The sequence below is a fragment of the Cynocephalus volans genome, chromosome 13, assembly GCF_027409185.1.
Source record: "Cynocephalus volans isolate mCynVol1 chromosome 13, mCynVol1.pri, whole genome shotgun sequence".
NCBI lineage: Eukaryota > Metazoa > Chordata > Mammalia > Dermoptera > Cynocephalidae > Cynocephalus > Cynocephalus volans.
In genome coordinates, this window is record NC_084472.1 from 111,189,195 (window position 1) to 111,204,064 (window position 14,870).

At 32.6% G+C, this 14,870-nt stretch overlaps 1 protein-coding gene across 1 annotated transcript in view; it reads right to left on the reverse strand.

Annotated features, from left to right (window-relative positions):
• ADAM2 (ADAM metallopeptidase domain 2) overlaps positions 1-14,575 on the reverse strand; it is a 107,823-nt gene extending 93,248 nt beyond the window's left edge. The window contains exons 1-4 of the mRNA XM_063077506.1: positions 14,521-14,575; positions 13,899-13,975; positions 9,717-9,772; positions 3,047-3,125 (exon numbers count right to left, since the gene is read on the reverse strand). Of these exons, the coding sequence (XP_062933576.1) occupies positions 3,047-3,125; positions 9,717-9,772; positions 13,899-13,975; positions 14,521-14,575 (267 nt within the window). The remainder of the gene's footprint in view (positions 1-3,046; positions 3,126-9,716; positions 9,773-13,898; positions 13,976-14,520) is intronic.
• Between the last annotated feature and the right edge of the window lie 295 nt (positions 14,576-14,870).

Sequence of the window (14,870 nt, forward strand, 5' to 3'; positions counted from 1 at the left end):
ATGGGGCTGCCTCGACATTCATGTGACAGTGAGGCCACAGTAAGTTGTTATTTCTTTAGGTTCTGCATCCAGGTCCTTAGTTAGTGGGCCTTCTACTGGAGATATGAGCTTGTCTTTTCAAAGCAGTTTTTCTAGTCTTAGGTTCCACCAGAGAGTCACAAACTTCTACCTAAATCTTGTAGCACTCATAAGGCACTGTGGTCCATGAATGGTTGATGAATTAGTTTATTTTCTATTGCTTATAATGAAATATCTGAAGCTGGGCAACTGATATAGAAATGAAATTTATTTTTTACAATTTTTGAGGCTTAGTAAGTCCACAGTCCAGGAGGCATATCTGGTAAGATCCTTTCTCTTGATGGTGACTTTCTACAGTGACACACGGTGTCACATGGTGAGAATGACAAGTGCTCTTTAGCATGTTCCTTTCCTTTCCTTATAAAGCAATGAGTGCCCCTCCTGTGACAACCCACTATTAACCCATCAATCCATAAATGGATCAAAACATTCACAAGGTCATAGTCCTTATGATCCAATCACCTCTCTACGGCCCCACCCTTAATCCTGCCATAGTCTGATTTCTCACCCTCTTAACACTGTTACAATGGAGATCAAGCTTGCCTGAGTTTTGGGGGAATGTTCAATCCACAGCATTTGCCAAACTGATGCTTCTGTGAGAAGACAAGGGTTGGGTCCTCCCATCTCTCCATCTTGCTGACAGCACTCTCCAACACTGGAAGATTCTTAATTCAGCTGAAATGTTTTTACTTGTGAATTTCCCCTGGGGTTTTTATTGGTATTTGTTTTATATTTCATCTTTCTATTTTGATACCAAAAAATTATAACTTTATGTAAAATATTTACATTTCTATTTTTATCACCAGTTATAGGCCATATCTTATATTTTACAATAGGAAGGTGTAAAAATCTCTACCTTTCCACCAGTTTTGTTTCCTTCTTTCCAAATGTGGTTTGTAATGTCTAGATACATAACATTTCTAATTCTTTGGAACAATCAGCAAGTCATGTTAATGTAACAAATAGTTTGATTCGGAAAGTTAGAAATCAATTACTCAACCATCTTTAAGTCAGCTTAGGATAACATTTTTATGGAGGAATCAAAGGGCCAGAGGCAGGAACGGGGTGGGTTGAGGAAGGATAGTGAAAGGCTGATTAATGGACAAAACAGGACAGTGCGACCGGAAAAACAAGCCCTACTGGTGTACAGTCAACTCAGAAATCTACAAATAGTAATGTTGTACTGCACGCAACCAAACAACTAGAAGAGGAGATCAAGTGTGCACAAGACAAAGAAATGATTACGTGTTTGCAATGATGAATAGCTGAAATACCCTGAACAGATCAACACACACTGTACATATGCGCTGAAATATATCTCTGTACCCCATAATATGTACAATCAATATGCTTCAGTAAAAAATTTTTTTAAAAGTGGACTCATGTAAAAAATAAAACTTAAATATGGCAATACTTCTTTCAATTTTTTTAAAAAAAATTATCATTGTCATTTCCTGTACTTTACTATTGCCTTTACTATTTCTTGTTCAATATTCTACTTGTACTTGAAGAGAATTATATACTGTTGCTGTTGTGTAGTCTCCTATAAATGTTAATTAGATCAAGTTGATTGATAGTTCTGCCCTAGCCATTGAGACACTTGATGAATTTCTTTCTACTTCATTTATTAATCACTGGGAGAAGAATGTTTAAATCTTCAGTTACAATTATGACTTATGATTTGCCCATTTTTCATTTAGATTTTCATTTTTCATTCACATTTGTCAATAACTGCCTTCTGTAATTTCTGTTTATATGTGCATACACATTTTTTATTCTTTTCTCACTCCAGTAACTTTACCTTTCAATCATGATGACTGTTTTCTCTGTTTGTCCTGGAGTGATCATAAAGTTCAGGACAGTGATGAGTGACTTACACTTGTCCTGCTGCAAACACTGGGAACAAGTTATTTCTTTGTCTAACTGGATGATTTGCTCTTTTGTAGGTAAATCTTTATTTATAAGGATAATATAACTTTTAAAGATGATAATTATTTGTGGACTTTATGAAAAATAGCTAATTCAATAAACTTACCTGTTTTTAATCTTATCTAATGAACTGTACCTGATTTTTCCTAGGCTAGAGATAGGCTTGCAACTTTGGCAAAAAAAATTTATCTCCATGGTACCTTATGCTCATTACATCTGAGATATTGGTCACATTCAACAACTTACTATGTTCAAGTTATCAATAAAGCATTCTTTGCTTGGTCTTTTAAACTGTGAATTTATTTCTCACATATAATGCACATGTGTGTGTACATAAAACTGCTTGACAGTATGTATTTGTATAGACTATAACTGACTTGTGTATATATTCCTGCTCTGTTGGGCAAAATTTAAAGAAACTGACCTTATCTATTATTTTTTATGTTAAAATATTAGCCTCTATAAAAAGGCTTTATTTTCAAAAAGTATTTGATTTATTTTCTATACAGAATCCAGGAATGCAAATGGAGAAAAACAACAGCAATTGGTAAGGCAGGGCAAAGGCAAAGAGAAAAAAAGAGAATTTCAGGAATGGGCAATTCCTGAAATTTTATCTACACTTCTCTATTTTTTTGCAACCAATTACAGACATTATTAAATGAAGCTCCAACTGTTCCAAATGCATAAAAATTTAATATATTCCTAAAAGTTCATAAAATTGCATGTGTATTGCTTCTTATTTTTCCCCAGAGTTAGCTTTCCTAATTCAAATTATGCTTTTTTTAAGTATTTCATGACATACTCAACCCCTTTTGTCACAAGTTCATAAGCACATACATGTACATCATAATGAAACAAATATTTTAGAAATGTCACCATTGTGTTTTGTTTGGGTTAATCACCTGTTTAACAGGGCTAAGTCACCACACATTATCAAAAGGAAATAATTAAATTTAGGCCCAAATGACAATTCCAACCCTTTATAAGTTGATCATAGACACTCATATGACAAAGTTAAAACAGACAATAAATAACACACCTGAAACTGTTGTTCAAGAGGTTTCATAATTCCTGTGCCATTATAGCCATAAACTCTAAAATTATGAGGTAAAAATGTTCTGTAAAATAAAGATTAAAAAGTATTTAATAAAAACAATATGTTTTCTGAACTTTACTTTGAATAAGATTTTTATTGTATTTATTATAGATAGCTATGTTGGCAGAGAAAGAGAGTAAGAAACAGAGGGATTTCTGTATATATGAGTTTTGTTTTAAATTTTACTTAAAAATTCTAGTCTTGAGATCTTTCTTGACTTGCTGTATTGTCACACTGTCCTCCTATCTGTTTTTCAAGCAAATAGGCATGCTTTTGCCACAGTATATTTGCACCAATTTTTGTCTCTACCTGGTATTTTTTTCACCATACTTTATTGCATCATCTACTTTAAGCTTTTACTTATATATCATCTTCTCAGAGAGGCTTATCTTAATAAATTTATTTTTAAAATTTAACGTTTTCAATCATCAAAGCATAGGATTTTGAAACCATACTGTCGATTTGCTGTATATTTTGGCCCAAGCATTTATTACCTTTAACATTATTCGTAATCTACTTATTTATTGCATCATTATTAGTCTCATCTGATAATAATAAAAACTTAGAGATTTGTCTCTATCTTCTTTACTAATAGATCTCAAGCCCTTAGGAGAATATCCAGGAAATAGCAGTCAATAAATATAGAACTAATATGACATAAATTCAACAGATTAGTTGGAGATCTCACATTAAAAAACTTTATTTGTAAATATGAGAAGAATATGTTAAAAGGCTCTACAAGGAAAAAGGGTAGGTGTACGTGTCCCGGTTTAATTTTCAAGTAAGTAGAAGAATTTGTGGATTTATTGAGCAAAAGGTGAAAGAGCCAAACCAAAATCCACTGGGTAGCAGAGCAATTTTTTTGCATTCTTGTAGTAAGAAAAGGAAAATGACCCACGGTGGGGTAGAGCTCCAGGAACACACGTATTCTGAGTTGAAAGTCAGGAACAGACTTAGCTGGTGATCTGCAACTGCTGTTTCTTGGGAAAGAAAGAAAGAAGTCAAGTACTCATATTTGGCCCAATAAGAAAGCCACCGCTGGGAAATCTGAAAATAAGCAGAACTTCCAGTAGTACTGTGGTAAAAATAATGAACACTTGAGGTACATCAAATACATAGCTCTTCTCCCTGAAAAATCATTAGTTATGGAAAATGATATGGAGTTTCCTCAAACAATTACAGATGGATCTACCATATGACCCAGTTATTCCAATGCTGCGAATATACACAGAGGAATGGAAATCATCATGCCGAAGGGATACCTGCACTCCCATGTTTACGACAGCACTATTAACAATAGCCAAGAGCTGGAATCAGCCCAAATGTCCATCATCGGATGAGTGGATAACAAAACTTGGGTATATCTACACAATGGAATACTACTCTGCCATAAAAAAGAATGAAATACTACCACTTGCAACAACATGGATGGACTTAGAGAAAATTATATTAAGTGGAACAAGTGAGGCACAGAAAGAGATATACCACATGTTCTCACTTATTTGTGGGAGCTAAAAATAAATAAATAAATATACAAACAAATAAAGGGCAGGGGAAGAAGATACAACAATAACAACAATTCCTTACCTTGTTAAGACAAGTGAACAGATAAGATGTAGTGGGAGAGGGGTAGCGGGAGGAGGGAAAGAGGAATGGGTAAAGGGACACGAAAATCAACTACAATGTATATTGAGAAGTTAAAATAAACAAAAGTTGAAGGTGCATAAGGAGATAAGCTTAAAATTTATGAAAATCAGAGCAAATTTTTTCAAAACTGATGACAAGATATCAAGAAGTTCTGTGTAATTCAAACAGGATAAAGGCAAAGAAAAATCACATATAGATATACCATTAAAAAAAAGACTAACGAAAATCAAGATAAAAATCTTCAAAGTATCAATAGGAAAAAAAAGAGAGAAAGACATTACCTTCAAAAAACAAGGAACAAATACCTACAGCTTTCTCACCAATAGAAATGAAGAAAGCCAGAAGAAAATGAAATAATAATTTTAAAAGGCTAAGGATATTTTTAAAAAATTATCCTAAAATTTTTTGAAGATTTCATTAGCAAAATTTTTTGAAGAATGAAATTAAGTGGTTCTATATGAATTTCAGGAGTGCTTTTCTGATTATTGTGAAAAATGATAAGGATTACATTGAATCTGTGGATTGCCTTGGGTACTATGGACACTTTTAAAATATTAATTCTTCCAATCCATGAACATCGCTTGATTTTTCATTTACGTTTTGTCTTTTCTCAATTTCATTCACCAATATTTTATAGTTTTTAGTGCACATATCTTTTATCTCCTTGTTTAAATTGTCCTGAACAGACAAAGTAATCATGAGCAAAAAGAACACAGCTGTAGGCATCAGGCTACCTGATTTCAAAATATACTACAAATCAACAAACACATCATGGTCCTGGCATAAAAACAGACATATAAACCAATGGAACAGAACAGATAGCAGATAAATAAATCAACACATTTAAGTCAATTGATCTCTGACAAAGTTTTAAGGAATGCACAATGGGAAAAGCACAGTCTTCAAAAAAAAATGTATTTGCAAAACTGAATGCTAACATGCAGAAAAATGAAATTGGACTCTTATACTACATACAAAAGTCAACTCAAAACAGATTAAAGGCTTAATGTTAAGACCTGAAGGTGTAAAACTACCATAAGAAAACATAGCTTCTTGATATTGGTTTGTGCAATGATTTTTTTAATGTGACTTTAAAGTAACAAAAGCAAAAATAGACAGATGGGATTATATCAAACTAAAAAGTTTCTCCATAGCAAAGAAAATAATCAACAGAGAGAAGAGAAAACCTACAAAATGGGAGAAAAAAATTGCAATTTTTATTTCTCAATTAAGCCTTTATAAAACTGGGAGGTTAAGAATAGAATTAAGTAAATATTTAATAACAAATAAAAACATATATAGGTAAAAAAAAAAATAAAAAGCAGCCTTGCAATAGAAATATATAGAGAATTCCTGAGACATATTGAAATTAACTCTAGGGGGCCGACCCTGTGGCTCACTCGGGAGAGTGCGGGCGTCCCTCTGCGGGTTCGGATCCTATATAGGGATGGCCGGTGCTCTCACTGGCTGAGTGCGGTGCGAACGACACCAAGCCAAGGGTTGCGATCCCCTTACCCGTCACAAAAAAAAAAAAAAAAAAAAAAGAAAGAAAGAAATTAACTCTAGGAAGAAACAAATTTAGGGAGAAATGAAGAGTACCAGAATTGGTAAAATCATGGTTAAATTTTAAACAAATATTGACTGTACAAAATTAGTACCTATATTATCGGGGTTTAAAAGTATACAGGATTATAATGTATCAAAAAATTATAAAGTAGGAGAGGGTTCAGTAGAGTTAAAGAAAATTAGTACCAAGATGTGAGGTGTTACTGATAAAGACATGAAAATGTGGAAGCAGCTTTGGTGCTAGGGTCATGGGCAGAGGCTGGAAGAAACCGGAAGAGAAAGCTAGAGAAAGCCTATGTTCTGATAAGGGTTTAAAAGACAATTCCAAGGAAAGTTTGGAACTTCTTAGAGACTGGTTAAATGGTGGTGACCAGAATGCTGATAGAAGTATGGAAAATTTACAAAAACTGAATATGTATTACATCACGAATGAAGAGCCTGTGACCTTTGAAGGCTTGAAATCAGATAATACTGTGCGATCAAAAAATATTAGAAACAAAAAGCAAAAAAGATGCCAAATGTATTGACACTAAAATACATTGAAATAATTTATGGAACAAAGAAGAAATATAATTCAAATTACAAAATATTTGCTAATGTTGAACTAAAGAAAATTGTACATATCTAAATATGTGAGGTACAGCTAAGTAGTGTTTAAAGAAAAAAGTCAGCCTTAAATTCTTATAGTATAAAATAAAAATGATGGATGAATAATCAACTTAGGATTCATTTGAGGAAGTTATAAACAAATATCAAATAAACACACAGAAATTAAAAGCAAAGCAATAAAACAAAAATCATACAGATGTTCAACAAAACAAAAATTTATGGAAATGTTATTAAATTGACAAAGTGACAATGATATTTGCCAAAGAAAAAAAAAAGAGATGCCATAAGTAAAATTAGAATGTGAGAAAAGGAATGACACAATAATTCCTAGTCTTTAAAAAAATAAGAGGATGCTATGAACAACTATGTGTCACAAATTAAAATGCTAAATTAAAATGGAGGAATATCTAGAAAAGTTTTTTTTTCTAGATTTTATTGTTTATAAAACAGACTCAAGAAGTAGAAATTTGCATAATTATAAAATTTTCAATGAAATTTAATCAGTAGTCAAGAGAGTTTTAAAATAAGGGAACTCTTGGTACAATTAGTTTCCCAGGTAAGAATTGCCAAACATCCAATATTTCAGAGACTAAAAAAAGAATGGATCCTCTTCAAGCCATTCTCCAGGGATAGGAAGTAGAAAGATAGACTGAGAAAAGACAATTACAAGCCATAATGACATGGTTCACTTGCAGCTAGCTTGCAGTAGATGTGCTTATGTCCAGGGATGCCTGAAGTCATGGCACAATCATTGACCAAAATAAAAATAAAATGTACCAGTAGTAATTTATTACATTCTGTTTATGGTCGAAACTCTCCTGAGCATCTGAATCAGCTTATCTACACTGTTTATTAAGAAGATAGAGACTGTCTATATTTTTACCCAGTCATGCAGCCTTGTTTTGGGTCCTTGATCTTTGGGAAAGAAAAGACCTATCGGTAAGCTTATGTGCTGGGTTTCCTGAGGATGAGATATCTCAGACATATATTAGTTGTTGGTGACTTGGATACATAGCACCTCCTGTGCAACTATGAGATGTCCTGAATATTACACTGTACTGTCTTTTTCCTACTGTTGCAGTTTATTCTTTCTGTAATAAATCTGTGTGACTACTGTAATAAACCTTTCATAAATTCTTTCAATTATAAAATCCAGTGTCTTAATTATAAAATAATCCTAATAAAAGTAATCCATAGATAAAATAATCCTAAATAGAGTATTAAAAATATAATCAATTAAATAATATATGAAATAATAATGTCAAAAAGAAGTAGGGTTTATTCCTGGAATGAAACTCAGTTTTATACTAAAAAACAATAATGTAATTTATCATAATAATAGATTAATATAAAATATATGATCATTAACAAGGACAGAAGAGTGTTTCATAAATTTGATATCCATTTACTATTAAACAGTGAATAAAGCATAGAAAGAATGTCTTTGTGACAATCAAAATATCACATGTAATGATGATAGTGAACAAAGTAACAATGAACTCTGACTCCTCTTCTATTCATTATTATTATGTTTTATTTATTTACTTTTTTGGCATGGGGATCCAAACCCTTGACTTTGGTCTTATCAGGCCATGGTCTAACCAGCTGAGGTAACCAGCCAGTCCTCTCACTTCTATTTATTATTAAACCGATGGTTTTTAATACTCAGCAATTAAGAAATGAATAAAACTCCTACAGATTAGAAATAAACATTTGCTTTTATTAGATGATGAGATGATTATAAATGTACAATATTTGTAAAAACAAATTATTAGACTTTTCTAGAGAATTTAATGTCTTCTTTGTACATATTTAATATATAAAAATCAATTGTATTTTTGTATTGCAAGAAACACATTTAGAATATGAAGGTTTTAAAATGTACATTTTTAGTAGCATCAAAGGTATCAAATGCTCAAAAGATAATATCAATAAATGTGCAAGATCTTTAAGAAGAGCATTCTGAAAATATATTGGGTCGTGTTAAAGAATAAGTAAATGGCCAGATATACCATGTGCATACACAGAAAAAGATAAGGTTGTAAAGTGATCAGTTCTTCTGGAAGTGCTGTGTAGATTCGAGGAAATCACAATACTGCCAGACACTGTGGAAGATTTGACTATAAAGTATGTGAAAATGAATAGTATTAAGAAAAGGAAAAGTATTCATTGTGAAGAAAAAGGTGGAAGGAACTTATTTTAAGCAACCAAGATTTATTATAAAGAGACAGGTAGACCCCCAAAAATAGGGAGTCCAGAAACAGATACAACCAATGTGTTATCTGGTATTCATAACAAGAAGATATGTATTGAAAGGATAAAAGATTCAATAGAGTTGTTGAGACATTTGAGAAATCATACAGAAAATCTGTGGCATATTCAAAAGCCAATTTCTGACAGAATAAGACCCAAATGAGAAAGACAAAACTAAGACTATTTGAAAGGATTATATACGATTTCGTCGTGGCCTTCTAGTAAGAAAGGAGTGCTTATACAAAATACAAACATAACTTTACCATAATGGAAAATTTCTCTTTACCAAAATACCATCATTGTAAAAATGCAAGTAAAGAAAAGGTCAGAAAATGAGAAACATGGGAGCATACACCATGAATTCAAGTACTAGATATTTATTATATAGATTTAAAATGCTTCTAAAAGCATAAAATAAAAGACAAATGAACAGCCAGTAACTAGAAACACTTTCAAATGCAAAATAGTTACATTCTGGATAATTACAAACAATAATTATAAATAGAACAAAGCTGACAAAATAAGGAAGATCACCTACGTTCGCATTAGGTTCACAGTATATGTTTTCCCTTCAATTACAATGTTGTAGGACACCTGGCAAGAAAGTATATTAAAAAGGCAAAAATAATAAGAAAAATGTTAGAAAGGACAACCATCATTTTACATTAACAATAATCACATTCTAAATTACACTAATAAAATAAAAAGAAAAATTTAGAATTCAGTGTTGACTAACCCTAACCCTAAACCTGACCCTAACCCTGTTTCAATTCAATTTGATATTATAACATTAGCTTCCATAGTAAAAAATGGATATAAGAGTATGTGTGGGATTTCTTATTTCTTAATTTTTCAATGTACCTAATAAAATAAAATCTGAAAAATATCTATTTTTCATCCAATTATTATGTTAGCTTAATAAAGATTGAGACAACTGCAAAACTTATGTATAAAATGGATAGAATATAACTGAATTACTCAATAAAAATATATATAATAGAGCAAAGAATTAATACCACATAATGTTTAATGTTTATAGATTTTACAAAATGTGTTCCAAATTTAAATAAAATACCTATTGATCTATTTCATTAATGCGAAGTTTAAGAAATGGTGCCTGACAAATTGACAATTTAGTCTGTACAGGTCAATTTCATATTGTGTGTGTGTACTTGAGGGCACTCTATCCTGTTCCACTAGTTTGTCAGTCCTTGTACCAATACCATATCATATTAATTACAAGTTTTAAAATATGCTTTGACATGAACTGGGGTGAGTGACTCTTTTATTCTTGAAAATAAACAATGCTTGACCTTTTACTATTTTACCTACATTTTAGAATCGACCTGCCAATTTTCATAAAATTTCTTATTGGAACCATAGTCAATCTATAGGTTTGGTAAAAATTAACCTAAAAGTACTGAGTATTTTTCACTACCAAAATAGTCTCTTTACTTTTATATAACATTATACTTGTATAATGTTTTTCAATGCAATTTTACTATATCCTAAAAAGGTCTTTACCTTTTTTTAAAAAAAAAAAAAAAAAAATTATTTTTTTGATAAGTAACTCACATTTTGGCAAAAGTGTTTAACTATGCACATATGTGTGCATATGTGTGTGCTTCCCTTTCCCCCTTAATTTTGTCCCATATTTCCCCTTATTTTTCATCGTTAAGTCTATTGTTCTTTTTTTTTTTTCCATCTTACTCCTGTTAGAATATCCATTATAATGTTGAATGCAAAAGGTGATAACAGCCATCTCTCTTTCATTCATAATTGTAAAAGAAATTCTTCTTATGTTTTACTGTTGTTAGGTATGAAGTATGTTGTAGTTTTGGGGAGGATCAAGTTATATTCTTCTATTGCTTAGTTTTTTTTTTTTAAATGATATATTGCATTTAACTTTAACCAATGATTTTTCTGCTTCTATTACTATGTGTATATTCATTTCCTCATATAAATTTTAAAGATAGTTAATTCATTGATAGTCCAAGATTCAATCATTTTTAGCAATTTTGCTGTAAATTGTATTATGTCATTAGCTTTTTAAAATATTTTGTCATATTAGATTTGCTAAGATTATATATTTTTATGTTTGCCAGATATGTTCGTGAGTGAATTTGGCCTCAAATTTTCTTTCGTATATTGCCTTTGCTTGTTTTTGGTATCAAGGTTATATTGCTCTTATGTGTTTGGCAGTATTATATGTTTTTCTTTTCCCTGGAAGAATTTTTATAAGATCATAATGATATTGTACTTGAATGTTTGGTTGTATTTTTTTGTAAAACTACTTAGCTCATGCTTTTCTTAGTTTTATTTGTTGTTTCTGTAGTTTTGAGGAGTGGGAAGATACTTTTAAAATACAGATTCAAAATTTTTTAAGTATTGGACATTTTAATATTGCTCTGTTCTGCATGTGTTTTTCTATGAAGTTGCTTTTCTCCTTTTCAAATTTATTGGCATATTCACTTAATATATCATTCATTTAAAAAAATTCTTCCCTATATCTCACTATACCCACCTTTTCAATTCTATTAACAGTCTTTTATACATTTATTGTATTTTGCCTGAAAGACCATTTTCACCTGGTAAAATATACTTACCCAAGCTGGTTGTTTACTATTTGCTTTGTGTACTTTTTCTTACTCTTGTGTTCACACTTTCTATTTCTTTATGATTGAAGTGTATCTCTTACATTTATATTACTAAAGCTAATCTGTAATATATCTACTTGCTAATATGTTGAATTAATTAAATGTACTTAATATTTAAATTTAAAATTTTACTTTGATTCCCTGGTGAATTTAGGCTTATACACCCTTTCTACTCTTCAATGGTTACTATGACAATTCTTTATTCAATGTGTTTGGTTTTGAGTTATACACATTCACCACTTTGTTACCAATTCCTGCTTTTATGTTATTGTTTGTCCTACTTTCAATTTCAACCTGCTGAATTACATTGACTATTTTATCCTCTTTGAATCTGGAATTTATTAATATAAATTTTTTATAATTTATTAATATATTGTGATTTATGAAGGAAATTTCATTTAAGTGATTCTATAGTTAAATATATTTAAAATCAGAAAATTAAAGCTTTTATTTCGGTATTTTCTTATTCCTATTATTGGTTTTGACAGGTCTGCTGTAAGTATTATTTCAGTGTAGCTATTCTCTCTTTGTTCATGACTGTCTTTAAGACATTTTATTTGATTTAGTATTCTGTGTTTCACTGATATGTCAAGGTGTTACTTGACTTTTATTTATTCTGCTTTGTGTTTGTGATACCTGAACTGAGGAATCTGGTTTTTTTTTTTTTTATTTCTCAGTTAATATATTTTTCACATAACCTCATCTTCAGCTTATCTCTCCTCCTTTATGAATGCCAACTATTCTACACTTAAGTTTCTAATTCTATCCTTTTTCCTTAGTATTTCATATGTCGCATAATTTAGACTCTACATCTGTCTTTGATCTACTGTTGATTCTTGACCTTTATACTCTCACCATACTATATTTTTCACTTTAGTAAGTTCATTCAGTTAATTTTTAAAATCTTATAATTTTCAAGATGAATATTTTTATGATGTATATTCTTTATTCACTGTAATTTAAACATACATTGTTTCATATTATGTTTGTAGTATTGTTGAATCAATAAGTGTAATTTTTTTCATGTCTTATAAGAATTTGGTGATTCCTGTTTGAAGATATTTTCCTCTAAATGGATACTGTATTTATTTTCTGATATGACTAGTATCTCCATAATAGTTTTGCATTAAAAGAATAAAATTTTCTGAAAACACTAGTAAAAGCCTCCTGCTTTTTAATTTAAATAACTAAAGTTTAATAAACAGATATGCATTTCTTTGAAGAATTATATATCAAAATTTTTAGGCTGCAATCTCTGTATTAGTATGACAAGTGGATAGCTGCTAAGGACATACTTGCACTCAAATTGAAGGGAAAGTAACATAATGTTTCAAGAGACACATTTTAGTTCTTCAGAAATAATTATAGAACTTAGTAAAAAACAATAAGAAGTGTTCTAATTCAAAGAAAAAAGAGGGACAATAATCCTGAACTAAGATGAACTAGCACAGCGTAAAAAGAACAGTATTAATCGTTAACATATCAAGATGAAAAAAATCAGTAATATAACACATCATCAAATCAAATGATCACCATCCCATGTAAGGAAGCCATAGGCTTACTTAACGACAAAAAATCCTCCAAATATACTCTGGTGGACAGTGAGAAAACAATCATTAGATGGATCAAGCTGATGATTACTCAAAGACACTCAAAAGGGAAACAGGTTTAGAAGGTAGGACTTAAGGCTTGGATATCCAGCACGATTGTACCATTATTTCTATGTAATACTGTTAATCTTGGCTTATTTTCAAAAGGGCTTTTCCCCTGAAGAAAAATGAGGTATAAAAATAAAATTCAGCAAATGCACATGAATTAAAAATGGCAGGTAAAACTGTTAGGAACAAAAGTGAGAAGTTGGTAAAGAGCTACAAAAAATGATTACTTTGTATAATGTTAAATATTCCTATTATCCTGATTTTAGCAACACATATTGCACACAGATATTGATATTCAATGCTGTACTCCACAGATACGGACAATCAATTATGTTTCAATTTTTAAAAAAGGAAAAAAATAGTCACATCATTTTAAAATTGTGAATAACGTTACTGATTACTTACATGTGATTCACGTCCTCCACTTGCTATTGACCGTATTTTCTCCGGAACTGTGATTTGTACATGCAGCCTTTCAGAATCTGCAAGGTGCAAAGTGCTTTATTACTGCAGAACCCTTCGCCTCACAGCTTTCCTCATTCTTGCCCTTCCTAAATCCATCGTCTACTTTCTGTATGCCACTTGTCATTTTTACTATTTTTCAAATACCCTCAATTCCCATATCTTTCTAGAATTACAACAGTTTTAAAGGAGAAGCAGGTGTACTGCATTGGGAATATTATTCTGTGGAAGGATCTGGTAACCCTGGCCACAGACCCCAGCCCTCAGGACAGGTAAACCCCTGTCGTTTGGTGCCTCCAACTGGAGCCCAGAAGTTGTGTGTCACCCTTCACCGTCATCTAAAATGCCGAGCAGGATCTGCACCCCTGATCCTGAGGCAGCCACGTGAACCCGGGGCCTCCACCCTTCCTTTGACTGGGGAAGGCGGTAACGTGGGTGTGAGCTCGGGACTGTGGACTCGGGAACCCCGGGATATTGCACCTTCCCGGGGTGTCCAGTGTAACTTGAGGGAAGGGGACAGGCCAGCTGACGTTCCGAAAGGTCAGAGGAAGGGCTGTGCATTTACCGTAGTCTGTGGAGAGCCCGCTGAGCCCACAGAGTAGAAACAGGACGCACAACATGGCTCGTCGTCCTGGATCCCACCCGAGCAGTGGCAGTTGGCCGCGGGCCGGCAGTTGGGCGCGCGAGGCGACCCCTGGCGGCCGCGCACCTGCAGGAGGCACAGGCTGCGGGCGGGGTCGGGGCTGTTGCCTGTGGGGGGCGGGGCCGTTGCCCGCGGGGGGGCGGGGCTGTTGCCTGTGGGGGGCGGGGCTGCCGCCCGCGGAGGAGGGTCGGGGGTGTTGCCCGCGGGGGGGCGGGGCCGTGGCCCGCGGGGGGGCGGGGCTGTCCCGCGGGGGCATTTTCTAAGATTCGGTA